Source organism: Aythya marila (genome assembly GCF_965140915.1).
Source record: "Aythya marila genome assembly, chromosome: 18".
NCBI lineage: Eukaryota > Metazoa > Chordata > Aves > Anseriformes > Anatidae > Aythya > Aythya marila.
The window spans coordinates 7,395,550-7,422,940 of NC_139059.1; the positions used below are offsets into that span (position 1 = coordinate 7,395,550).

Sequence of the window (27,391 nt, forward strand, 5' to 3'; positions counted from 1 at the left end):
GGAAATGAGTTTAAGGCAAAACTTTGGGTGAGTAGGTGAGGGACTTAATAATGAAGTAGTTGAATGGTATTCAAATATGATTTAAGAAAGTAAAAAAAAAAAAAAAAAAAAAAAGCACACGTTTTCAGGATAAAGGGACTTTGTATGAAATCCTCAAGGGTTCTGTTAACTGTAGCACTCAGAGGATATGAGAACCTTGTCTTCATTTAGTCTTTCATCCAGAAGAGCAGGACACCAAGGTGTGCATGAGCTTTGCATACAAATAAATTTATTTTTTACATATATTTATAGCTTTATCCATTATTGATGTGCAGCCAGTGGCACAGAAGATAATACATGACTTCATATTTCTGCTTGGCAGCTAGCAGTGATTCCTAGGAAAGATTAAATGTGAACTGCAACTGAATGTGGAAGGGACTCAGAGGCTGCCCAAGCTCCATGAGGCCAGTCTAGATTTGTTCAAATTTCTCGTGTGCTGCTGAAGAATATGCAAGCAAGATAACTTCTGGATCTTTAGTTAGAAGGGAACACTAGCTGTGTAGCTTGTGCCTGTTTCTGCAGTGTATTGTACAAAGGTTGGAATAGTTTGTCTTGTTATTGTGCAGAAATTAAGTGGGCATTTAAGTGTTTTGTTTGGCCTGGTGGTCCCAGGCAGTCAGATTGTCTGTATGAGTTCCTCGAGATAAGCTTTTAACAGACTCTAATCTGTATTGGGATAAAACTGCTGTGCATATGAGTACTATTGGCTTTTCAGGAAATTTGAGTCCTACGGAGTTGCTTCAGTTCCAAGTTACTCGCTTAACATTAAACTGCTATGTTCTCAAAACAGTTAAATAATGTGGAAGTGTAGAGTGCCCCAATCTGCTGTTTGGTTAAGTGGGACGCTAGTACACCTCTGTTGGCATCCCTAAAGTAACTGGCTTTCACCTTGAAGCAACCCAAGGCCTGGAGAGCCCTGAGGCATGTTGGTGGTGGTGGCACCCGAAACTTAAATGGGATGAAGGACAGGGGCAAGCGTTTGCATCTGTAAAACAATTTCCAAGCCTATGTATTGATGGAGTGTCTGTTCCTAAGGAAAAATAATTGGTATACAGGAGTGATACATAATGTTCTGTCCTGGCTGAACAGTGAGTGATCTGAGTGTGCACAAAAAGCTATAGCAAATACTTGGTATAATGCTGATAAGCTGCCACAGCTGCTTGTAAACCTGCTGAGCATTTTTTCGCTGAAGACCTTTTGCCACCTCTGGAGCACTTCCTCCTTCTTTGGTCTAAAATTAGAGCCCAGACTAGAAGGGAGCAGGGAGGAAATCAGTACACTTTGCTGACAGTCACTAGGGTTGCTTTTTTCTTTTTTTTTTTTTTTTTTTTCTCTTTTTAATTGCGGCAACTAAGAACTGGATTCAGATGTACTTGGCTTCCTCCTGTCTTTTATAAACTATGGGATATTGTAGAACTATGTCTCCAGCTTTGTAGCACGAAGGATTAACATAGACTTTAAACAGTCCATAAAGCTGTCAGAGTGCAGCATAAGCTCATAACAGTTCGGCTCTGGGCTGACCTGTGGGCTCTCAGGTAGCTAGGGAACGCTTGGACTGAGACAACAACAGCAAAACTGCGTAGAGAGCTGGTAGCTGAATGGCAAACTCTGTGTCACTGATTAAATGCTTTTGTCTTTACAGGCCGGGTTTCCTTCTTCACCTCTGGATCAGAGAATCTTCATCGGGTGGAAAAGGTTCGCTGGGGCACTCGCTATGCCATCACCATCTCCTTCACTTGCAACCCAGAGCACAGCATTGGGGATCCGGTCCTGACATAATTCCTCCCGGGATGGAACATGAGGTCGAATGGAATGAGAGAAGCCCTGCAAGAGGAGAGGAAAAACGGAGATAATTTTATAGACTTGCATTCAGTTAGAATTTCCCAGCTGTATTTTGTTATATAAAAAACATTTTGTTTTCATGTGTTCTTTTCTGTAGGTGTTGCAAACAGTGCCTTAAGGACCATCTTAAATTTGGTATGTTCTGTAACTGGTTTGTCTTCATGTAGAGTCCTGCAATGGGTTCTTCATTTTTTTTATTTTTTTATTTTTGATTTTGATTCTTTAGTTTAAAAGATACAAACCACCTTTGGACCATATCTTGATATGACACCACGTGCTTCTGTTACCTGTTATTAAATTCTATAGTCTCTTCCAGTACTAACAGGATTTGGAAACTTTGACCTAATTAATACAGCAAGATGAGCGTTATTCTTTTGGACATGTCTTCTGCTGAGAGGAACGTTTTCTCCTTTAGCATGGGCATTAGTGGGCGATACACCTGTGGTTTGACTCCTGGGCTTTACTTGAACTTTTTTTTTTAAATTAAATGACTACAGATATTTTCTGCTACAAGCAAGGACTAGTTAATACAATGTCAGAACTACAACCTTTTAGTTAGCCAGAAAGCACATCACTTCAGGATTACAAATGTTGTGCGTTAGGGAATGGCACCACAGTAGGTTCCTCTGACCAGAATGCAGCATTCCCAACTTGCCTCACTTTCTCAGTGGTGTCTTAAGAAAAGTGATTAATCTCCTGGTTGCAAGCCCCATCCTAAAGTTATTAAGAGCTCCTTATGGGAATGACTTGACCGTATAACCATGTAAATTATATTTATGTAAGTATATTAAAAAATGTAAATATATTAAAAGGAGAGCTGGGCAGAAGAAGTCAGTTTTCTGGATTCAGCTGAGCATTCATCATTACCAAATTCCCAGTTAGGACAGTAGGGTTTGGGAGGGACACAGGTGAGAAGAAAGTTAGTTTTGTGGTGGTTTTCCATGCGCTGGTGCTGGAATCCTTAGACTTGATCCTGTAAACTGACTTGCTGCTTGGATAGCCGGATAACAAAACCACATGGACCAGTTGTCTGTTGTATGTGGGTTCTTACAGAAATTAGCATCCACTTACATCTTAAATTGAAGTGCTCTCGAGCTGGAGCTCAATTGTATAAACACTTTGAAACATCTATTTATTGGGCCAAAATTAAGTTTTAAGACCAAGTTTAAGAGAACTTGATTTTTGTTACAGTTGATATAACTTACATATCCTGTATGGTGAAATACTGTTTAGCTTGTCCAAAACAATGTTTTATCTGTTTCAGGAAGTTTATCAATAGCTTTTTATAGACTTCTTTTTTTTTTTTGGTTTAATATGAAGACTTCTGTTAATTAGGATCATTAGTCTGTGATGTTCCTTAAATAATAAATCGCAAGAACTTCAGGAAGAGTTGATTGCATTGTATTACAAATGAAATAAAACAAGTAATCTTGCCAACTGCCTTGCTTTCTTACCACAATCAAAGGTTTTTGTGGTCAACACTTTAAGTAAATCATAGGAAAAATTATTTTTTCTTCAAATTTTGAAGTGAGCATTGATTTGGTTTATTAATAGTCTATCTTTTCTATGAAAATGAAAATGTGGGGATGTGCTTTTTTAATGCATACAGTTTCATGTAATTTTCATTTTTTGTTTTAATCTCTCCTTTTATGGAAGTTGTAAGTATGGGGGAATTACACTGAAGATGTAATAAAGAGAATGATGACTGGACACTTGCACTTGTGCTATTGTGAGTATTTTAAGTTGGCACACCAGCAAAGTTGGTCTTCTATAATTTCATGTCTTCTGAAAACTGAGAAGGGCATTCTTGTTAACAAGGAATTGTTAAAAGGGCTGGATGCTAGGAAAATGATAGGTTGGTTCTGTATTTAAATACTTGTCTCAAAGCCTGTTAATTCAAAGAAAGTTGCCTCACACCAAAGTTGTATGTCTATGTAAAGACCAGACACCAGCAACAGCTTTAGTGGGTTAACACTTTTTTTTGACATCAGTTTGTGATTTAAATGCAGGGCCTTTTCCACAAAAATATCAAGTATCAGCAGAATCTAAATATCAGTGGACCTCTGCAGATTTTGGTTTGATTCTCCAGGCTGAGGTCCTGTGTTCTGAAATTCTTACTTCACTGTAAGTTTTCTCACTAGGGCTTTGTAATTAAAAAAATAAATATGTTTATTAGTTGCTTCTCTGTCATGCAGGCTTTGAGTTGCACTAAGTGAAAATAGCACTTTGAGAACTGCCCTCTCTAAAATACTGCTTAACAAGACCATGTTAGACCATGGGGGAAATCCCAACTAATCTGCTCTCAGGTTTTAATCTTACAAAGCTTGTGTGTGTTGTAATATCTTCCAAACCCGGTGCATTCTCCCATGCTGTGAATTGACTGACATTCAGAAATAAAATCAAGTTGGTATTTGTGGTTTCTGGATTTTTTAAGCTTCAGTAATGTGTTCAATATGATGACCAAACCTGTCAGATGTGATTTGTGAAAAGTGCGTGTGCTGTACCTGGTAAGAGAATTCACGTTTTGAAAGGAGCATAATAATTCAATATGTTGTGTTCCAGTACTAATCAACATTTTATATTTGAAGCTTCAGTATCCGGACTACTAAAAGCAATATCTAGATCTATGAAGAAATTAAATAGCAAATGAGGAAGTAGAATACAATCTAAAAGATTCTAAACATAGCCTCCAGCAGGGGAATAGTAACAGCAGAAAGGCTAATGTTCCTGGGGCAGCTTGGAATTTGCAGAATTCAGTGATTGTTAGAAATAAGCTTGACTTAATTTATTTTAGTCCCCATAAATGCCCCCAATAACTTTTTATTAAGCGTCTCTCTCCCCGTTTCTTGACAGGTAATTCTGAATTTGAAATACTTTCATTTCTGCTGATGTTTCTGTCTGTCCTCTTTCAGGTTCAGCCTCCCTGCTGCTACTGGGAAAGGCAGTGCTCTTTTTCTCAGAACTCAGATTAGGTCGAGGGCAGGATTTGTTCTATGAAACTCCTATAAATCTGGTGCCAAGCTGCTGCAGACAAGTGCTCTTAATCGAACGCATGGTAAAAACAAAATCTGGCTTGATGTTTCCTGGGGGTGTGAAAACCTTTGTTTAGAGCCCTTGTGGTTCAAATAAAGTAAAGAAAGGTCAATATATGTTCAGTGGGAACTGGGGTGAAATCTGGACATAAATTTGCAGCTTTGTACCTTAGAGCATACTCATTTCAAGTATTTGGGAGTGTTAATTTGTACTTTGAAATAAAAGCATTTTTAAAGAAAGGTAAAGCCTGCTTGCAAGAAATAGAAGCCAGGGTGAAATAGAAAATATGTCAGGAGACCAAACCAGGCTTTGAATCCTTCCTAAGGCATTGGGTGAGGCTTCTGGAGGACTTCAGATTGATTATACTACCCTGAAAATTATTCTTCTATTCAAAGGTGTTGGAGAATATCTTTCTTATAAAGCTAACAGGTGTGAGATCAGGTCTGGTCTCTAGCACATACCTGGGTTTCAATGTTATAGTATGCATTTTATTTAGTTTTACAATTTTATTTATTAATCCCATACAACCTAATTCTCGGAGCTTTGACTGGATTTCTTGGGATATTTCATGTCTAAAAATTTTGTTTCTGTAAGCAGTTGTGTAATCTTTTTTTTTTTTTTTTAATATTTTATTTCACCATAAATCAACAGAAGTTTTGTAATGTTTACACGATTTTTTCCAAATATGCATTGTCTATATATTGGATATGTAGCTCCATCTAAATGAATTTCGGGTCCAAAAATGCTTTCCAGGATGCTCTATATACAAAAGGATTTTATTTTAGATTTACATCAGAAATTTAGCTTCAGGTCTTAATTATTTGCTTTGATTTATATGATAACTTCAGAAGGGTATGTTTTGAGGCTGTAGCACATTATGTGTAGAAAAAAATAAAAGAAAATTTAAATGGCATTGGTAATGACTATGCTATCAAGAAAACCTGGTTTTCTTTCCTCACTTGCAATTCTTACTACTTCTGAATTTCTCTTTGACAGCTTTCCTTTCCTCGTGTTCCATCTACACTCAGGTATCTGTGCACTGCCTTTACATGTGAATTGTATTTCTCTGAAGCACTCGTGTCTGGCTTTGTACAATATTTCTGCCTTGTCTGAATCCTAGAAGCAAAGCAGATACGTTGCAGGAAGTCAGGACATTTCTGTGCTACTGCTGAGAGCAGGGGGAACTACAGCCACCCTACTTCTCTTCCCCCAAGCAAAGAAAGAAAATCCCAGCTCTTGTCTCTCCCTTTTGAGTCTATTGTGAGGAAATCCAACCAAAGATTCCAAGAATAGCAGAAGAGTTATTTCCTTTATGAACCACAGATGGCTCCAGCATGCATTGATCATTTTAGCCTTGTTCAAGGCAGACTTCTCAGGAAATCCGGTGGTGAGAGCTGTTGTAAAGTGGTGGGTAATTCCCCGGTAAGTGTCTATTGCTCCTTGTAAAACACTGTGGAGAACTATAGCAGAGTTTGCTTTATCTCTGCTTTTGTAAACCTTCTTAGGAAACTCAAAGCTAATTTTACAGCATGTTTGCTGAAACCTACCATTCAGCTTTCCCTTAAAGATAGCCCATTTATCCCTAAAGCATCCATGTAGGCACTTTTTATCTTCCATACAAGCGTTGTTGGCTTGTACTGGAGACTTTCAGGAAGGAAAATAACCGATCCATTTCTGAACTGCATGTTTGTCTTTGATTCTGTCCATCATCTCCCCTCAAATCCCTTATGGCATCTCTCAATTCTGTCCTAGCATACTCAAGCTTTTACCTACAGCGTAAGAGCAGCCTGTTATTTATTCATAGCCTGGCTTGCTAGAATACTTTGGGACACTTGTAGGATGGTACTGGCACTGCTGTTGTAGTAGTATGAGAAGTGCTCAGCCTTGTGCTGTCTGATGAAGGCTGCAGCTGCCTGGAAACACCAGGAAACACACAACAGAGCCCATGTCTCAAGCAGGGATGGGTCATGCTGATACCAGCACCAATTTGTGGGCAGGCAGCATGCTGTGTGCTGTCTGAGGTCTGTAACGCAGGTTCACGGCTGTTCCTTTAGTTTCTAAAGGATTAGGATTGTCCTAAAGCAAGAGATTTCCCTGAACAGTCTGGGATACAGAGTGAGCAAGCCCCATGTTGTTAATTGTAGCTTTACCATGCTTGTATCTGTAAATTAGCAATGCCTCAGGCTGCTTTAGTTCTGTACTGTTTTTGACACCCGGTGTATTTCAGTGGACAGACCCTGCTATACTCACATGTAGCTCATCTTTCTCAACCATACTCAAAGCAGCTAGCTTTTTCCTATAGCCTTCTTAGCCCATGAAGTGTGTTAATCTTTAAGAAGAATTTTTGACCTTGGTGAAACTGTCAAATCTTGCTCATTTTCTTTCCCATTCTTTAGGATTTTTTTTTCCCAAATGTTCTCTTATTGTTCATCTACTGCAGGCACTGTCCATAGTTAAAAGGACACCCTATATTTCAGAGAGGTATTTGTTTCCGTCTGGCCTGTTTTCTTACATGGCTGAAATAATGATGAGGTAGGGATTGATGCTGCCTGCTCTTGAATATCCTTGTCTTTTCATGGTAATTTGTGGATAGTGAATACTGAATTTTGAAACATACAAGAAGAACTTTTTTTGCTGCTCTTTATCAGAGGCTGGCTCGCATTGAGGAAGTGATCTTGTTAAAGGATCCCTGCTGGTAGAGTTCTTCCTTTGTGAAGTCTTACTGATTTTAATGGGACCCTACACATGCAGATCAGACTTGCAGGATCATGAGAAATGCCTTGCTTAGAAACTTCTCATTGTAAAATTGATAAAGCAGCCTGGAAGTACCATCTCCTGTATTTCCCTAACCTTTAAATGCATCCAAACAAAGCTAAACCTTCAAAATATCTAGGTTGACTGTTGGATAATCATGAGGCTTTCCAAGGAATCTGGACTGGCTGAATCTCTGAGCTGTCAGGTCAGATGCACCATCAACTATGTACCTCCCTGGGACCTTCATCTGAGCCTTCAAGCTGAAGACTCAGTGGTGCAGAAGCACAGGGGTATGTGCCTGAAATCAGCACCTCTCCAAGAAGGAAATGATTTTTAATTTATAGAGAGAGGCAGCGATTTACAGAGTTTCTGGAAATCTCTTCTACGAGGCCTTCAATGCTTGAAATGCTTGTTTTACAAATGGATACCCTTCCAATTCTTCAGTTAACCAAAAAAAGAAATAAAAAGTGCTGAGTATGTTAATGAGCTATGACTTTTCTGGACAGACACCTTGAAAATTTGGCTCTTTTTTTTTGTTCATCAATTTGTACAATTATATTAAGCTGTTTATCAGGGTGCCAGGATACTTTGCTGCTGACTTCACAGAAAAGCTTGATGTTTTCTTTTGAGACTGCTTTTCACTGCCAAGACAAGGTCTCTGGGTGGATTCACACCTTGTAGGTGACCTTCTTGGCATATTAATTTGGCAACCATTAAATGTGGGGGGAAATCAACAATGGTGGGTCCTAATGGACTCATTTTCCATGAGCTGGCAAACTGCGAATGGTAATTTCTTCTATCCCCTCTAGCAGACAAACATTTTTATTTCTGGTATATGCTGTTACTGAAGAAGGGATGTGTTCTGGGAGTCCTCTTTGCATTTAGGGCTTTAAATGTGACTCACTGAACACCCTCTTAAAAAGAGAAGGTCACGTTTCGGCAGATGATTCAAAACTTAAAAAGGTGCTGTGAAACCAGACCAACTCTAAGCCCATTCATTCCTTGCACTTCTCAACAGAAAAGGAATGAGAAAAATGATCTTTCACTTGCATTATTTCTATTTCACTGCTGAAGTTGAGGGCAAAAAATGCATTTTCTTATTTTTCTTTTTCAGAGGGAGATAAATTACTTAGGAAGGAATTCCATTCCACTGGGAGGAATATGATCAAATAAACTTTGTTGTTTACTAGCAAAGAACTATGACAAGAAAGAACTGTAACATAAATAAGTCAGAGTGATAAGATGGTGTTAGAGAGCAGCAGATTTCTCCCATGCTGAAATGTCCGTATCAATGTTGAATGCATGCCCCCCAATCTGTTTTATTTTTTTGTTTGTTTGTTTTTTAAAAAATCAGACCAACAACTGGACACTGAGCTTTTAGGGAGCAAAGCTCTTGCTGTTGAATCTCTTCATAAACCTTTCAACAGGACCTCTTCCCTAACTCCTTAGGCTATTTATCTCATCAATATTGTTTTAATTAATAGTGAATGTTGAATCTGCTATGTTAAGAAAGCTGTGTTTCATCCATCTATTTAAAAATAATGAATTAAGCTTTCCTCTGCATAAACCAGCTTTTATTTTTATTTTTATTTTTATTTTTTTTTTAGATGGTGGTGTCCTCCATGCATAATATCTGTCTATAGTAGTATAGGCAGGTTTAGATTTATAAATAAGAAACAACCTAAGAAGACTGAAACATTCATGAATGAATTACATAGAAATGAATATTATCTCTCCACTTAAAAAAAAAAAAAAAGTTTGATTTTTTTTTTCCTTGGTACTATAAGAAAGGACAGCATTTTACTCATTTTGAATTCCTTCAGTTGAGGTGTGAGGACATGCACCTGCTCCCCAGTATGGTCCGTGGAGGTCTTACTCTGCTATTAGGTACTTGCACAGTGACTGGAAACCCAGCCCCCTCCCTGCTCATCCTCCCTTTCTTGTTTCGTACACGTGTTGTTGGAGATCTTTGTTCAGCCCGCATGCAGACAGGTAGAATCTCATTTTTCTGCCTCAGCACAGGCTCAGAATAAATGCATGTGGATTTCTCAGGAACACTGTTCTCATCTTGAAGAGTGCCCAGTTAAAAGCACCCGGCCCGGGTGGTGATGAAGGCTCTCACTCATGTCACATTTATTAATGCTGAGACCCTTGAAGTCTTCTATCTTCACAGCTGACTGCCTGCTGCCTTTGAGCCTTGGTATTTTCATCTCAAGAACTGGAACTTGAGACCTCTTGACTTTGTTTGCTAAATGCTTTTAGCACCTCCAGATGGCTTGTGAGTCAGTGAAAGCCAGCGTGCTGCAGAAATTATCACTTCCAAGAGAAGTTAAACACGTTTCAACTCTGTAGCTAGGATTTGTATCAAGACTTTTGAGCAGGCCATTAAAATTTGTCCTAATCATTCTCCTTAAATGAAATACTTTAGCTATTAAGCATGCACAGAAGGGCAGTAATCAAAACTTTTCCATAGCTGAACCCTATGGGGAGAGAGTTTAGACCTGAGCATCTCAAAAGTAATTTTTCTGTCTTGTGGTCAGGGCAGCCCTGTGACTTGTAGGATCCTGAGCAAGGCAGAGGGAAGGTGTTGAGAGGAGCTGTGCTGTTCACCTGATTCCCATGAGTGGGAAACATAATTGTAACTCTGATTGTAAGTACATTTATAAACAAGGGCTTATATATTAGTGCTACAAATGTGGCAAGGGTTATAAGGAGCGGTAATATCTCTAATTAAACCATTTCACAGAACTGGAAAAACAGAAGAGCCTTGAGCCCTAAAGCTTTGGTATTAACAAATGGAATTGAGTGAATGAATAAGTGGATCAATTAACTTAATAGAAAAAGTAAATGTCATTGTCTGCCTCTCCCTGGCTGAGCAGCTGAGCAGTGTCATTGAACCACAGTTTTCTTTCCTTCCAGCTGTGGATGGACATGCAGGGGGTGGGAGTGTGATGGTGGGGAGACTGAGCTTGGCTCTTAGCCTGCCTCCTAGGGCTACACTCACTGCTTCCTTGGGGCATCCACCCCAACTTCCCAGGCACTCGGAAGGGCTCCTTTGTGGCATGGAGAAGACAAAGATGGAAATATAAAATGATACACTTGCTATACCGTTATTTCATTTTAATCTAAAATTGATCACTAGGATGTACAGCTGTCCCTTTCCCTGCAAGATATTTTGAGAAAGTGGAGAATTAAGGTATTGCAAAATCCTTTGAAAGGAATTTAGATTTTAGTTCTCTGGCTTGCTTGCTGAATGCAGTCCGAGAACTGCGGCTGCACAAGACCATCACTTAGGAGACAAGTGTTTTCCAGTTGTGTTCAAGGCCCTGAGAGGTGAGGACTGCATGCGCACATCTGAGCCAGCTTTCATCCTGGAGCACGCAAGCAGTTGTACCAGAACAAGTGAAATCTGTCTCTAAGCTGTCTGCCTTGAAACTGGGAGCTCCTATTTCATTGGGAAGAATGCAGGTGTGGAAAGAATGCGCGACTTAGCGGTCTTATCTAATCTGAGTCTCTTTCAAAAGTACTGGCCTGGCCATAAATATTAATTTTGAAAATTCTTTTAGCAATAATAGCCAAGAATGGGTTCTAGCCATATGAGGTTCCAATACTGCTAAACAGCTAAAATGCTGAAGCTAATCTGAAATATGAATTTTGCAATGCTGGTACATTGCAAACAAGCCAACCTCTGGATTTGGGCACAAACTTAAGCGGGCCCTTGGTAGAAATTTTTAGAAGTGGCTCAGGTGACGCTCACCAGTCCTCTTTCCGCATGGTAATTTGGAGATGGCTGTTGTGGCACCTGAGTTCACCTTGCAGCCTCTTTCTAGCCTTGCTCCTCCTTGCAGACTGTTCCCGTTTGTGGTGTTGGTGTTGCTGGGGCACCGCCACCTCCCGCAGCCAGCAGCAGGGGCGGCCGCAGAGCCACGCAGTTCTCCTCCCCGGAGACAGTTACTCTAAACAGCGGAGCTGCTGTTTATCCTGGGGGCCAGGACTCCATCAATTTGTCCAGTTTATGTTGGGAGGAGGCAGTAAAATGCAATGCTTACAAGAACTGACTGCATGCACTCCCGTATAGGAAGCCAAGAAAGCCCTGGTGTCCCTCGGCCCCTCACAAGGTGGGTGGCAGAGACCACCCTGGGAAGAGGTGCAGGGAATTGGGGGGCCTGGATGGTGTCGAGTCTGCAGCTGGGATGGGGAGGACACATCTCCAGGTGCAGGGAGGCTCTAGGGAGGTGCTGGCAGCAGAAAAGACTCCCTGGAAGGGAATGGGAGATGATATTTGGGCTCTTTTGTGGGTCTCCGCTAGACATTATAGGTGACGGGGAGTGTATGGGGAGCTGGTTTGGCTTGGGAGCAGTCGGGGTAACAGTGGGATGCTGATTGCTACTGAAAAAAAGGATGAGGATGGACTGGAGGGAGAAGGCTTTGGCATTTGGAGAAGCTGACAGCGAAGCCTTTACTCAGTGTGTCCTTGTCCAGAGCTGTGTGAAGGTGAAACCTCCCACTGCTGAGAAGGTACTGAAAAGCAAGTGCTAAATCCAGGTGATGGTGAGTGCTGAACAGCGCTGGTCTGAACAAATGGCACTTGGTGGGGATTGATATCACACCTGTACACACAATGGGAAAAAGTAAAACTGGTGAAGCTAATGAAATAGGTTTTTAGAGATGATTCACACAGGATTGAGAGTTCAGAGCAGTTTGCCATGTTTCTGCAGCTGTCCGTTGCTAACAGGACCCTGTAGATGTTGGCTTCTTGGCTGCTGGCTAACAGCGAGGGAAGGAGGCTGACAGCAGAGGCAGAAAACTCCTGCTGCCCTGGCGTGCTGCAGAATGACGCTTTGGCAGGGAAAATTAACAGGAAGAAAAGATCCTGACGGCACTGCTGTCCTTCTGTTCCCACCACAGCACCTCCCAAATCCAGCAGGTAATGTGAGGGAATGAGATCAGTGGCTGATCGTGGCAGATGTCTGCAGAAACCTGAGACACTCAGCAGGAAGGGCCAGAAAGTGCAAAGGCAAGTCCAAATGATGAAAACAATGGCGTGTGGGTTTTTTTCTTTTTTGTTCTAACTTGAAAGCTCCTCTGAAACTTGTTAAGCTAATTTGCAGAATGTGTTTTGCACAAAGCGTTACTTTAAAGCCAGAAGTTTCAGGAAGAACGGTTCAGAAAAAGTTCAGTTAGGGAGCTGCTTTGATTAAATACGTGTAGGGGGATCCGTCCCTGTCTGGCAGCGTGGTCGGGATCTTGAGGTGGCCCCAGCTGAGCACGTCCGAGGAGGGCAGCCCCTGTGCCCGGCAGCTCCTGGGGCCAGCAGCCCTGGTGCCAGCCCCACAGGTGGGAACCTGGCTGCTGAAAACATGGTACTTTTCCCTGGGGGGTAGGGGGAGGACATCCCATAACACTTCTCTCCTTGAAATCATAGCACTCTTGAAGGGCTGCTTTATGGCTGTCCCTTCTCAAAGAAGGAAAATAAAAAGTCAGCCAGATTCCCCCAGGAACTTCCCCATCCCCTCAGCAGCCCAAGCTCTGAATGGGCAAGGTCTGTTAATTTGGAGCAGTTTGGCAAAGCATTGAATTGGGCCCGAGCAGCGTGCTTGGCTATTATTATTATTCCAGATCACTTGTTCCGCCTGTTTGAGAGCTACGATCCTCGACAGGTTTGGATTCCATTTCATTCAACAATTTTGTAACCACGGGTAACTGGAGAAATGACATGGCTTTGCACTGCTGCATGGAGGCTGTCAAGGTTGTCAGGTTTTACAATCAACCTGCTCTGACAGCTCGTCTGCTTTGCAGAATTTACCTTGCAGAGTCTGCTCAGAAAAAGCATTCTCTTTGCAGCATTTAATCTAAAAGGAAAACACAAAGGAACAGCTCACGAATGCTGCTGTAAAAGATGGGTATGTCTCCAGAGATACATGATCTGGCTTCTTTTTTTTTTCTTTTTTTTTTTTTTTATGGAGTACACACTGGAATAAGTTTACTTTGTTCTGAGTCATATTGTGAAGGATGAGGTTCAGTACGGACTCATCCACTTTATTTTGTGTGTGTTTTTTTACAGACTGGATTGGAGAAGCCCGTAAATCTTGGAGACTTTGGAAGTGCAAAGGGGAAATAAGTCTGCCTGTGGTCAGCAAGGGTTTCAAGGCTTCACTTTTTTTTTTTTTTTTTTCTCCTTTCTGAAAGTCTGCAATTGTCTTGCGTGATGGGAGGAGGGATACCCTGCCAGGTATCATGTGCCAGCTGACAGCCAAATCCCGTGGGCATTTGTGGTGGTAGTTACACCCAATTGATGCTGTGCATGAAGAATATCATGTGTTAAATTAATCTAGGACAAAGGATTAAAGCATAGAACAATTAATAGTTTAATATAATTATTTTGCTTTGGACTTCTTGTTTAAGTTGTACTCATCTTGATTCAAATGATATTTCAGTCTCTTCCTCAAAACTCTCCCCAAAAGTCTTCAAATAAAATCCTTTCAGTTGCAAGCCTGCCTGGATTCTCATAAAGATACTTGACATTCTTCATGCACCAGTAAAAACATGACAATTCGCTGTAATGGATTTTTTTTCCTTGGTCTTGAGCACTGCCTTACAGACTCCCCAGAGCCCCTGGAAGTTTGTCCAGGCTCCAGAAAGCATCCTCTGGGTGATAAACTTGCTTCCCAAGCCTTAAATTATCTAAAGCCTGAAACAGGGGAAACGTGTGCCCAGCAACTGTGTTAGATCAGTAGCAGACAAGGGCTCTAAAGCTTTTCTCTTGCTCTCGCTTACTGGCCTCTATTAAATTCTCACACTTTGCCGTTCCGTCTCCTGTGCAGATTTTTCATCAGATGAGAATTTGGTCCCAGAAGTGCCCAAGAGCTTGCTTACACATGAATCGTGTCTTATTTACCATCTCATCAGAGATTGATAACAGTTTCAGAGAGATCTCAATGCCCATGAAGAAAAATGTGGAAGGGCCAGACCTGGTGGGGAATAAGGAACAAAAACTTTCCACCAAAGGCCAAAGAGCAAGTGCCATCAACTTCAGTCAAAGAAGAGAGATTGTTCCTGCTTCCCATCAGGAGTGTTGGTAAACAAAGGCTTTCAAATCCAGGTAAGGTGAGCACTGTTTTGGAAGGATAAATTTAGCAGTGATTAAGCGAGCTCTTAATTAACCAAATATTCCTCCTGCTTGGCTTTCCAAATTATTCAATAACTGAACAATTATAATGAGCTCAGCGAGTAATTACTATCCATTCCAGATACTGCCCTCGCCAACTGCAGCTTTCTAACCACCAGCTGTTAATGTGCCAGGAAATGAAGTCCACAAAGTGTGAGTCAAATAATTGAAAACCAAACAGGAAAAAAAAAAAGAAAAAACAGTTTTAGAGGCAATGGGAGGAAAACTGCCTCCACCCCCACTCTGTGCTGAGTCCTTAAGTGTGTGGTCGCTCCAAGACTTAGGAACCATTATACAAATTGTTAGTGTTGACCAAATCTGCAGTATGACGTTTTCAAGGGTGCTCTAGCAAAGATATAAAAGTTTGTGGTGTCCCTCAGGAAGGTCCCTGCTCTTTATTCTGCCTCAGAAGGCTTTACAGAGCCACCTGGGGGCTGACGTGCATCTCTGGATGGGAAGCCACAGCATCACTTAGTGAGCAGAAAGGAGAAAACAGAAGGTAAAGCCCAAATCAAGCGAGAGCACAGATTTTAAAGATAGTTCTAGTTGCTGTAGGGTAAAGGAAGTTGGATCATGAATTCAGCCGTTTACTGGTCTGAGTGATATTTAAACAAGCTCAAGTGCATTGAAGCTTCTCACACATGATTTTTGAAACAGATTTGAAGATGTGGTTTCATAAGCACTTATTTTCATGGCCCATCAGTTGTACTGGACTCACAGGCTGGGGGGTGGACAGTAAATCTGATCGGCAGAAGCAACAGTTGGTTTGGGCTTGATTGGAGAGGAGAGAAAAGAAAAAGCTAGAAATCAGAAAGGCTTAACTCTTTAAAACCTTAGGGCTGCAAAAACAGATGGACCAGCCCAACCGAGGGGCCAGAAGAGGTTTAAGCTTGAGCTACTCCAAAGGAGATGTTTGTCACATTGTGCTCCTAGCTATGCAGATGTAACTTCTCTGCTGGAGTTGAAGGATTTACTTAGAGCAATCACGCTTGCAGTGACATGCCCGCTTTCTGATTATGTTGTAGAAATCAATAGACACTTCTGCCTTCTCTGCAGGCAACCTGAAACAGCAGATTTGAAATTCAAGAGGTATAAAATTTTCCCCAAATCCTCAAAAATCTCACTGGGTGTTTCAGGGTCTGGCAGGGTTTGTCGCTGTGGAACAAAGTGGGGATGGGAGCAGAGTCCCGGGGAGAGACTGCAACTTGTTGCCCAGGAGGAAAAATAGCACAAAGGACAGAGCAGGCAGAGACCAAAGAAAAACAGAAGATTAAAATAAGAACACCAAGGACAGGAACATGCTAAAAGCAAACATATTTTCACTGAACAGACAAACTAAACGGTCACATTTGATCCATGATCTTTCTGTAAGAGCTTCGTTCAGTGTGGGCAGAAGATTCAGCCTGTGGAGAATGAGGGGAATGCAAAGTCGTTAAGGTAGGCCCAGGACTGAAGTCTGTAATTACACATGGACCCTCCACAGACAGAGTTTGAAACACATGCCTCAGAGCTCTCTAAGCTAAACATTTACTGAAGAATGAGGGAGGACAAAAGCATCTATTAAGATGCAGCTTCTTTTTTTTTTTTTTTTTTTTTTTTTTTTTTGAGGCCTGACCTAATGGTCTCTTTCTGTGCTATGACACTGCCGGGGACTTCATGGTCCTGTTTCCCTGCCACCTCTGTAACTCCTCATCCTGTACCACAGGGCCAAAGCAGGGTTCAGGGGCTCCCATACCGGCTGTCCTCATGCTCACAGCAAATGGGATGAGAAGAGAGGAAGATTTGCAAGGTTGGATCAAGTACTTTTCTGCAACAAAAACCTTCCAGGAGGTAAGATTTGGAGAAACTGTGAGGCACGAACCCACTCAGGACTGCCTACCTCTTTCCCCCTCCCTATTTCCCCACTAGGTGTACAGGCTTATCGCTGGAGGCAGCATGGAGCTGACACAGTATTGCCTTCCTAAACCTCCTGCCAGCCTGGAGCAATTCCTCTCTGATCTCATTCAGGTTAATGAGTAATCTGGTGTGGCACATTAACTAGTTCATTTTTGCATGTTGTAGGTAATGAAGCCTTTTCCCCCCCACCCAAAGACCTTCTGGGATGATGAGCACAAAGGATGGGAGCAGGGGAACACAAGTGGTTCTCCCAGGCTGTGAAGTTACAGGCTTAAAGTTTTTTTCTTGCCTTTTATTGGACTAAACCCAAGCAGGTTTTATATATATATTTTTTTCTGAATAACAGAGATAGATAGTGAGTACCTGGTGCACACAGTGCATGGTAGAGAAAATACTCACTTGGATGGATGGAGGAATAAGGGAAAGTGCTGCTCCCTCTCTGTCCCCATCCCTCCAGTGTGGGCCCCCCGTTTAACCCAGGTCTGCAAAGAGCTTTACCCATAACTTCGGGCACCGGAGGCTGCAGAGCTTCACTTTCTCATCCTCCCTAAGAGAAGCTACTGCAAAGACAGAGCGGCACTTTGAAATTAGGGAGATGCTTGCCATAGTAAACTCATGTTTGTATTACAACAAACAGACAAATGAAAGCAGCGAAGCAAAGTTAGTCGGTTGCTATTTCCTCTGCTTCTGTTGTTGGGAATTACTCGTGCTGTGCCTAAGGCAGGCGGAGGTTCCTCGACAGATTTAATCACTCTAAAAGGATGCCAAGAACAAAATGACAGGGAAGCACTGCCATGTTTAGCAATCAGGATCGTTCTCTCTGTTCAGCTTCCTCTGCATCAGGATCCAGCACTGGAACAGGCCGTGGCACAGGCTGTGGCTGGGAGGGATGTGCTGCCCTTACCTTCACCAACCCCTGTGCTCCTAACCCACAACGTGGGGAAAAAGGCTGCCAGGAGGTAAAGAAGAAAGATTTTGCTTCCTTACCATAGCTCCTGATATTGTTTCTTACCTGGGGAGAGGCTGTAGAGAGGGTATTGATGCAGTGAAATGATGATGCTTTTATCAGAACCATTTCAGCCGTGCTCCCTGAGATGCCAGCCAAGCGCAGCTGCCATTGCTGGGGGCTAAATTATAATCTTTGTTGAGCGGCTGCCATTAATCTAAAAATGGATGAGAAGTTCTTCTGGTACACAAACATTTCCTCCATCTGACCATTAATAGCTAACTGGAATCCTGAGTTACTCCTAAAAGGAGAGCTTTCAACTTTTGTACCTAAGACCAAGGATCTCAAAACATATCACACACATTAGCGGTGTCTTAAGACACTCGTGCAGACCATGGAAATTGCATCGCTGTTTTCCAGGCAGCAAACTGAGCAGCAGCACAAGGGCAAGTGACTTCTCCGAGGTTACGCAGCAAGTCCATGGCGGTTCTGAAAGAGAAGCCCGGACTTCCCACCTCCTCCCATTCACAGTAATCTCCCTCTTCAGCATGGATGTCAAACGCTGTCTTGATAGGTGGCTGCAGCATGACAACCCCTGTAAATCTCCTCTGGATTTTATTAGCTATCATGCTTTCAAGCCTGCCTGGATTACTTATCAACAGCTTTCGGGATGAATGGCCTGTGAATCCCCTCCAGCAGATGATGGGAAGGAAGATAAAGACACACTTGAGTGGGATCAGATAACTGCTGAGGCTGCCTGCACAGTGCTGCTACTGCTCCCAAACCAAGTGCCAAAAGCAGTTTTCAAAATGTGGGGGTGGAGGTAACTTGGGCTTCAGCTAATTTCATAGTAATGCCATTCATCTAAGACATTCGCTTCTACAGTGTTAAATGAAAAAAAACCAACACAATCTGTTATGAAGGAAATAGCAGAAAGTCAATTTATATCAGTGGGGTTTTGTTAGAACCATTGCTATGTAGTGCCTCTTCCTGCGGGGCTTCTTGCACGAGCCACCCCTGTGGCTCTCAAATGTGAAGCCAATATGGTAAACTGAAAGGTGTAGAAATGTTCTGAATTTGGTGGAAGTCCCTGATGAGGTTTGCAGGAGCACGTATATGAAGCTGTAACTGTCTCAAAAATTCGGTGTTTATGGACACACCACATTTAGTTTCAGGAATCTGCCTTGCTTTGTTTGGATGAAATCATATTTGTTTTCAGTTAAGAATTCAGGAGCTGAACTCAAGATCCTATCGGGCGTGCACAAGGAAAGGCTGACGATATCTTAGAGAGACGCTGAGAGATGCCTAAACACACTGAGACAAACTTAGCAGATCCTACTTCTTCCCCATTTGCACCATTTTGGCTTAGGATTGTATCCTCTGCCAAACACGGCTGATATGAGGGGTGGTTTGCTGTTGCACCAAGTTATTTACTGATTTCCCTCCAGCGATCTTGATGGAGGGCTTGGGTGGGATCTTTCCCAATAGTGAAGTGCAGCCTTCCCTAATAAATTCAACAAGTGCTTAACTCTTCACCTTGCTTCTCATTTTTGAAGGGTTCCTAGTGTTAAATAAAATCTTTCATTTACATTAAAAATTAAATTACAAGTGAGTTACAAAGAAAATCGGAAAAGTGGAGCTTGAATGCCAGAAGAATTCTTCAGGATTCATTTTCCCCTTTCCTCTTTAAATTGTTTCTTTTCTCGTGTTGGGACAGGAGGAAGGAAAACATTGCAGCAGTTTTGCTTTGGTGTGTCCTATTGGGATCCTTTTCTCCGGGGCCAGGAGGGCTCCAGCTGGGACCGCAGATCACAGAGCTCAGTTCTGGGCACCCAAAACCCTCTAGGCTGCAGTGAGGATGCCCCAGGGGTGGCAGACACCACATCAGAAACTCTACGTTGTCTGGGTTCCTCAGTGGGGCTTTTGATATACATTCCTTTATGGTTTTAATACACCTCAGTAACTATTAATCTCACATGTCCTACTGCTGCCTGTTGTATCCTAAAGGTTTGGCCAAGGGAGCTGGTAGTGAGCTCCTTCCCCTTTGTAAAACTCACCCTGGGCCACCCAAATCCCCCAGATGCTTTGCTCCCAGCTGATGCATCCTTTCCCTCTGCTGTGCTTTAAGTATTTTCCCCATCAAGGGCAAAAAAAGCTCGTATAGCAGTAATAATAATAATTTTAAAAGAGCACTTGTTTTCTGTGAAGCTGCTGCTACAGTTCGGAAGACAAAGCAATTTATTTCTTCCAAGCCATAGCAATTAACTCCGAGTCTCTCCGATTCCTCTGAAAAACTTGAAACTGACAACAGCAACCAATATTACGTGGCAAAAGCAATCCGCAGCTGGGCTAAGCTGTAGTTAGTCACCAGCTCTGGGTGTTTCCGTGGGTGCTGCCAGCAAGGCTGCTGTGCAAAATGATGGGGATAGTTAGTCCAGGTTCGGCACAGGAAGAAAGGTGGGAGAGCAAATTTAGCACTTGGGAGTGGGTTTTCTCTGCCTAACAGACTTTTCTGCTCAGGAGATGTTGTGGCAACATTATATTTTCAGTAAATTAAGTGTTGTTATGTAGTCAGGTTGTGTGCAACTGCTACATTTTAAAACCTGAAATAAAAAGCAAATTTCCTTCCTGAGAACCTCAGGAGGGAAGATTGCTCCTGCCACCAGAGGGACTCCAAAACACGACGGCCAACTTTCCGGGGCTGACCAGCGTTTCTGTAATGTGCGTTATCTGCTTCCACTGCTCAAGGGCTGGGCTCAGATACGAAGTTCGTGCACTTTCTATTCGGATGCTGCTGGGGGAACAGATTCTGTATTTGCTTCTGAGCAGAGCAACCTTGTCATCCTGCCTGATCTCCTGGGCTAACAGAACTGGGCAGCGTGCCGTGAGAGGTACAAAGCACTCATATAATCACCTCCACTGCCTTTCCTGGTATTCCATCACACAATAGGCACCCAAAATGACTGCTAAATAGGAGTTTAAATGTTAATGATTTGCTTGCATACACAATTAAACTGTAATGTGGGGCTTTCAAGCGTTTATGGCAAATGTGTTGTTAGAAAGTGGGGAGGAAGATGAGCAAAGATGTGTGATACAAAGTGAAGTCTGCAAAAAGTCAGTAAGCTTCAAATGTATTCTCCTGAGCATGGGGAAAACAGGTATTCTCACTTGTCCCACAAAGGACCTGCCTTTTATTTTTTCACGTGAAAAACAGAAAAACTGCTGTTGCTGCAGTAGATACTACCTTAGATTAAAGGAAGGAAAGAGCACTCAGGATGAAGCTGCTTTTCTTTCACAGCCTACTCATTCTGGTGAGCTGGGGAGGAACAGAGTGGGGCATACAGATTTAACACCAAGGGATGTTGGAGAAGATTTTCTAGTGATTAAGCTGTTAAGATGTTTTCTTTCCTGTAAAGCCCATATGGAGTTTTGCAGTGAAAGCCTCTGTCCCAGCAACAAAAATACCGTCATCTTTCCTAAAATTACCATTTCCCGTTTAGAGACTACCTATATCACTAAACCTGCAGTAGAATTGCATAGGGCACACACATCTTGCCTGCTTGAAATGTAGGAGAATAGCCAAAGCAATGCTGTTTCAAAATAATTCACAGCATTTTGCTTAGTTACAGCCCGATGGACTTCCCTGCTGTTATTTCATCCCAAGCTGAGATGCTTCAAGTTTACCTAAATAATAAGATGCTTGCAGTTTCCAGGGCCTCATCATCTGGATTCTGGTTATGTGACTCCCAGTTTCCGTATGAAACGACTTTGTAACCTCTCTGGTTGTGGAGAGCTGGTGTGTTTTTTATCTCATGATTTTGGGAGCCCTGACTCATTCTTTTTTTCAGTGTTGGACAGGTAATGCTCCTGCCTCATACAGAAAATAGCTTGGGCTGCTTTACAGAAGTTTTGTGGGGCCTGCATTGACCATGTGCTTATGAACTGAGATCCCACCAACCCCAAAGAGAGGAGTCCCAAGTCCTCCCCAAAATACTCTGGGTGAGCAGCAGGCAGAGCTACCCCGTATGGGAGCTTACAGGTTGTGTCAACCCCGGACAAAGCTCTGTGCTATGGGCTGGCAGCAGCAATCCCAAAGTTAACTACCCCATTTTTTTGTTAAAGGAAGATATATGAAGACTTTATGCCTGTTTCCAACATGTGAGCATACTGAGAACTGCCAAAGCTTCCGCAGTTAAAGACAAGAGGAACTCGGTTAACGCATCTGCTCTTGCAGGATATTTATTAAGTGGGTCAAAGCTACTGACTTTTGGCAGTTTAACTGGTCTGATGAGACAATAAGAGAGATGTTGTTTACACAAATTTATCTTTTAAATTGAGCTCTGATCCCCGGGCGTACAAGAGGATCCCAAGGAGTCACATTTGCAAAGGGCCGCGGCAGGCAGGGGGATGCCGCATGCTGAGCTGCAGAAGGGCTGCCATTCATTACACACAGCAGTGTCTTCTGATCGCTGGCCAGTTCTGCTTATTAAATAGGCTCTTGTCTGCCCGAATGACACGCTTTGTGGGTGTCATCAAATTTACTGGGTCTCTCCTTAGAGGAACCTCACGTGGGTTCATCAGAGCCTGACAGGTGAGGGGAGCGGCTCCGAGATGGGATGGGCTGAAGCTGGTCAAGAAACTTGACAGCGAAGAATACCTCATACTTGGTCTTTCATTTGGGTGCTTCTCCATCAGCCCTTTGGTGTCAGCAGCTCCAATGCTATGGCACAAAGTGTGCACCCCATGTGCTGCTCAGCGGGGCAGCAGGAGCCTGCTAGGGGACAGCTCGTAGAGTGCAACCCACCCTAACCAAACGCTTCTGTTGGCTATCCACTCACTCTGGTGGCACTGTGTATGTAACCCACCTTCTTTTTTCTTTTTTTCTTTTTTTTTTTTTTCTCAAGCACAGCTCTCTTCCAGCTCCCCCTTCTCATTACTAACTATGGTTTTAGGCTGTTTGGCACCAGATATTTTAGCACATGCTTGTTGAGGCAGGAAGTGTATTCCCCAATGCTCTTTTTGACACCTACACCGCTCTTCCATTTGCTTTCCCTGCATGGCTGCTAACAGATACACGCTATTTCATACTGGATAACCATCCGTCCTACGGCTGCCTTGCAATGCTGGGGTGGGACAGTGGCTTTCAAGGACCTTCTCCTGAGGCCAAGCACTGGAAATCAAGACCCACCAGGACTGTGTCAGGTTTTTCTTGTGCTCTGTGAGCAGCACAGCGTGGCACACCTTGCGGATGACGCATGCACTCTAGCCTTCCCACACCGCCCTTTGAGTTAAGTCTTATCTGTGTTATTCTTACAGGGGAGTGACTTCCAGCCTCGGAAATGGGAAGCAAAGGGAAAGGAACAATGGCTTCAGAATTAATAATAAAAAGAAATGAATTAGTTCCTGAAAAGTTCTCTACAACTGTTGAAGCCCACTCTGCCCTGCCAGTTCCCAGCAAGAGCTGTGTTTTAGTCCCCTGCGTTTGTAAGGAAGCTGGCACCGCCACATCCCTTTCTACCACCCAGCTTGGCAGTCTACACAATGCTGGAACATCACAAAGTGGGTCGCAAATGTTTTGAAGAAAGTCCTGTGATGAAAAGTAATGTAAACAATGCTAAGGTGAGTTCCTTATTGCCCCTTCCTGAAAAGCACCCCAAAAACTCCATCTATATGAAGAATGCCAGACTTTCGGCACAGGAACCTATTTCCCTGGTCTTTGTCCAACATGTGCCCCGAGGGGGTTATTTTTCTGCTTTTATGCATAAAATCCAGCATGTAGCCGTGCTGTGTTCTCTGCTCCCCATCCTTGGCTGCTGTGTAGGCACTTTGTGTCTCTGCTTGAGCACAGACGTACCCTAAAGCTTGGCACACGCTGTGAGAGGATCACCCAAGGACACAGAAACCCAGTACCACCATAGGGCTGCTGAGTTCCTCCTCTCAGTCAGGTCGGGGTAGGGAGGTGCCATAAAAAAGTGGAAATGACTGCTCCTTAAGCAGTTGTCTGTTGTTTCAGAAGTCCCTGGACATTGCCAGCTGCTGACAACAGTTTATGCAACTCTTGCTGTGCCTTAGTTATCCCCAGAGTCAGGGCAGATGGCTTGAACACAACTTTATCCCCACTTAAATGAGCTCCTTAGAGCACAGCTGAGAGCAGCAGCCTCTCCCCTGGTTAACGAACCCCTCGGGCTGGGTGAAGAGAACGTGGGAGGGGAAACCTGACATGGTCCACTTCCTAATCATATTTTATTTTATGAACTGAAGTTTTATAGTTGACAGGCATCGCTAGCATCTATGGTGGAGGTTTACCGCTAGATGTTAAGTGGAAAGAGAATGAGCAAAATACATCAAGGCAAAATACTTTTGGTGAGATTTGCCAGGATTAAGTTTGTCCTTTTTATGATGAGTCTCACAGTACAGGTCTCAGTCATTTTTTTAGAGCCTCAGCTCTTTGAGTGACAGGATTATAAGAATGTTCTTTTTTCCTTTCTGAGATAAATTTTCAGTTTTTCAAACTCTGTTGAAAAGAGAAAGGGACCAACTTAAAATCAGTGGCAGATTAAAATCATCTTGGGTAGAAAAGTTAAAATATGACATGCCTTTTTAGATAACCCAGTGTTTTCTGACAGCTTACCTCGTGGGTTTTAAATGCTTGGAGTTTGCAGCGCTGCTGCAATGAATTTTAAAATAGAGACTTTGATCAAACTGAACTAGAGCTTGATCAAACTGTAGTGCACTACAATATAACAGGAAATAGAAAAAGGGGCTTAAAGGTCTCCTTACGCACACTGTGAACAGATAATAGATATATATAGGGCAAACCCAGGGCTTGCAGCTAAGTTAAGCAGTCCCAGGACAATTTCAGACTTTTGTGGATCTGGTCCAGCCATAGCCGGAGGACAACACTGAGAAATCACACAGGAGAACCTGAGCAGAGCCAGAGCTTAGCAAAGTGCAGCAAAGCTTGAAAAGAGTTTGCCAAAGAACTCAACAAAGTATCCAACTCATCTTCTGCACCCAAACCAGAGAAGGATTCATCCACACCCGCGGATGGCAGGACCCCCCTGACAGCCCTAAGCCCCAAAAAACTGAAAAGCATCTTACAGTACCTGAGGTCACACGACTTTGTGCCCTGACCTATAGCGACCACCAGAAACGAGTTCTTAGGACCCCGCAGCGCAATAGGGTCCCAAAGCCCTACCTTGGCCAGACGCTCTTCCGGTCCTGATGTCTCCAGAGAGCCTCCTCTTCCTCACTTGTCCTTCAGCGTGGCCATGCCCAGGGCCTCCGAGCTGTAGTCGTACTGGTTGCTGGAGGACATGGAGCGTCCCCAGGAGCACTGCAGGTTGGAGCCCCGCTTGCGGAAGGAGGAGGTGAACCTGTAGAAGTTGCGGTGCCGGTTGCGCAGGTACTCCCGGTAGTTTTTGGTGAGCAGGGTGTAGAGGAAGGGGTTGATGCAGCTGTTGCTGTAGGTCAGGCAGGTCACCAGGTAGTTAATGCACTTTTGGGTTTGGGTGGTGAGCTGCAGGGAGCTGCTGTAGAGTCGCACCAGCTGCCAGATCCAGAAAGGCAGGAAGCAGGCCCAGAAGACGAGGACGATGCTGAAAATCATGATGAGGACCTTCTGCCGGGGGGACCTCTTGCTCTTCTCCTTGTGGGGTGGGTTCCTCTGGGACTCCAGGTAGGTCCTGGCCAGGCGCGTGTAGAGGAAGCCGATGATGATTCCCGGGGCCATGATGCTGGTGCTGAACAGCACCGTCAGGTAGGTCCGGTAGGCGTCCACGCTCCAGGTGGGCGCACACATCCTCTTCACCTTGCCCTCCACCTTGCTCCCCTCAGTCAGGGTGACCATCAGCATCATGGGCAGCGTCAGCAGCAGCGAGACCGACCAGACGGCGCCTGCCGTCACCTTGCGGTAGCCCCGCGACCTCTTCAGGGTGTCCAGGGGCCGGGTGACGGCCAGGTAGCGCTCGGTGCACATGAGGGTGAGGGTGAAGATGCTGGCGTGCATGGTGAGCAGGTCGAGGCTGAGCAGGATGCGGCACCCCAGGTCCCCGAAGTACCAGTCCTGGGCCAGGTAGGTGCAGACGATGAAGGGGATGGTGGAGAGGTACAGCAGGTCCGCCAGGGCCAGGCTGACGATGGAGCTGTACATGGGGGCGGCGCAGCGCGCCGAGTGGCACATCACCACCAGCGTGTACACGTTGCCCGCCACCCCGGCCACGTACATCACCGACAGCACCGTCCCGAAAGCCGACGGGATCAGCAGGGGGCCTCCGCCCCCGGGGGGGCTTCCCCCGCCGCTCCCGCCGCCCCCCGCCGTCCCGTTGCCCCCCGCCGCCGCCGTCCCGTTGGGCTCCATGGGCGGCGGCGGCGGCCCCGCAGCCCCTCGCTCCGAGGCTCCGGGCCCCGCCGCTCCGCCCCCCGCGGGAGGGCAGCCCCCGGGGAAGGGCCGCCGCTGCCCCCCGCCCCGCTCCTCCCTCCCCCGGCCCGCTGGGGGCGCGGAGCGGCGCGGGGGGGACGGCGAGAGGGGGGCTCCCCAGCAGGCGGGGGCGACCCCCGCTGCCGGCCCCGGCTCCTGTCCTAATCCCGGCTCCTAATCCCGGGTCCTAATCCCAGTCCCGGTCCCGGCCCCGGCTGCGCCCCCTGCTCCCGGAGCTCCCCGCCGCCCCCGCCAGCCGCTCGCTGCCCTACCCGAGGCCACCCGGCTGAGGCGGCTCCGGGGCGGCTGCGAGACGCGGTGCTCGGCGGTGAGGTGCGCTCAGAGACCGACCGAGGTGGAGACACTCAAAACTGGGGCTGAAACAGCCTTTTTTTTTTTTTTTTTTCTTCCCGTTTCCCTCCCCCCCACCTCTTTTCCCTCTTTCTTTCTTTCTTTCTTTCTTTCTTTCTTTCTTTCTTTCTTTCTTTCTTTCTTTCTTTCTTTCTTTCTTTCTTTCTTTCTTTCTTTCTTTCTTTCTTTCTTTCTTTCTTTCTTTCTTTCCCTCTCTCTCTCTCTCTCTCTCTCTCTCTCTCTCTCTCTCTTTCCCTTCCTTCCTTCCTTCCTTCCTTCCTTCCTTCCTTCCTTCCTTCCTTCCTTCCTTCCTTCCTTCCTTCCTTTCTCTCTCTCTCTCTCTCTCTCTCTCTCTCTCTCTCTCTTTCCCTTCCTTCCTTCCTTCCTTCCTTCCTTCCTTCCTTCCTTCCTTCCTTCCTTCCTTCCTTCCTTCCTTCCTTCTTTTTTCCTTGGAAGTAGCTTGTGTTTTGGACACGGGTTCCCCTTACTCTAAATATCACAGTATTATTATGGTGAGATTTAAGTTTGGGCTTCATTGGCAGCTGATTCACTTGACGGGTGTGAAGTACAGATGGTGATGAATGAGGTTGACAGAAACAACTTTTCCAAAGCGTTAGATAGGAAATCGGGGGTAGCTGCAAAATCAATGAGCACCTTCCACTTCAATCTTGTTTTAGAGAAAGCAGAGATCAGGGCAATCCACAGTTAAGGGACAGCTTTCCAAGGGTACAGGAGAGCTGTATTTCCTCAGCTCCCATTGATTTCCGATAGGAATTAACTGTCTTTGATGCCTTCAAACATTTCTGCTTGCATCCAGCCTGCTAAAATGACTGTTCTGTGCTTATTTGCTTGTTTTAATCCCTGTCATCTGAGTCCCTGTAGCATGCTACAAAGCGGTGAAACTCTTGTTGACTCCTGTTGGAGCAGGATATAGCCCTTTAAA

The 27,391-nt window shown here is 44.3% G+C and overlaps 2 protein-coding genes across 2 annotated transcripts in view; one reads left to right on the forward strand and one right to left on the reverse strand.

Annotated features, from left to right (window-relative positions):
• The window catches only part of OGFOD3 (2-oxoglutarate and iron dependent oxygenase domain containing 3), a gene marked incomplete at its 5' end in the record, with an annotated part of 43,667 nt that extends 39,367 nt beyond the window's left edge, over nt 1–4,300 (forward strand). Inside the window, one exon of the mRNA XM_082774604.1 lies at nt 1,682–4,300. Coding sequence (XP_082630730.1) covers nt 1,682–1,818 — 137 coding nt within the window. The 3' untranslated portion in view covers nt 1,819–4,300. The remainder of the gene's footprint in view (nt 1–1,681) is intronic.
• Nucleotides 1,732–26,037, reverse strand: LOC309885288 (urotensin-2 receptor-like; the record flags this gene model as incomplete). Its single annotated transcript, XM_082775068.1, has 2 exons — nt 1,732–1,863; nt 24,877–26,037. The coding sequence occupies one exon, from the start codon at nt 26,035–26,037 to the stop codon at nt 24,928–24,930; it is 1,110 nt and encodes a 369-aa protein (XP_082631194.1). The 3' UTR covers nt 1,732–1,863; nt 24,877–24,927.
• Nucleotides 26,038–27,391: the final 1,354 nt, after the last annotated feature.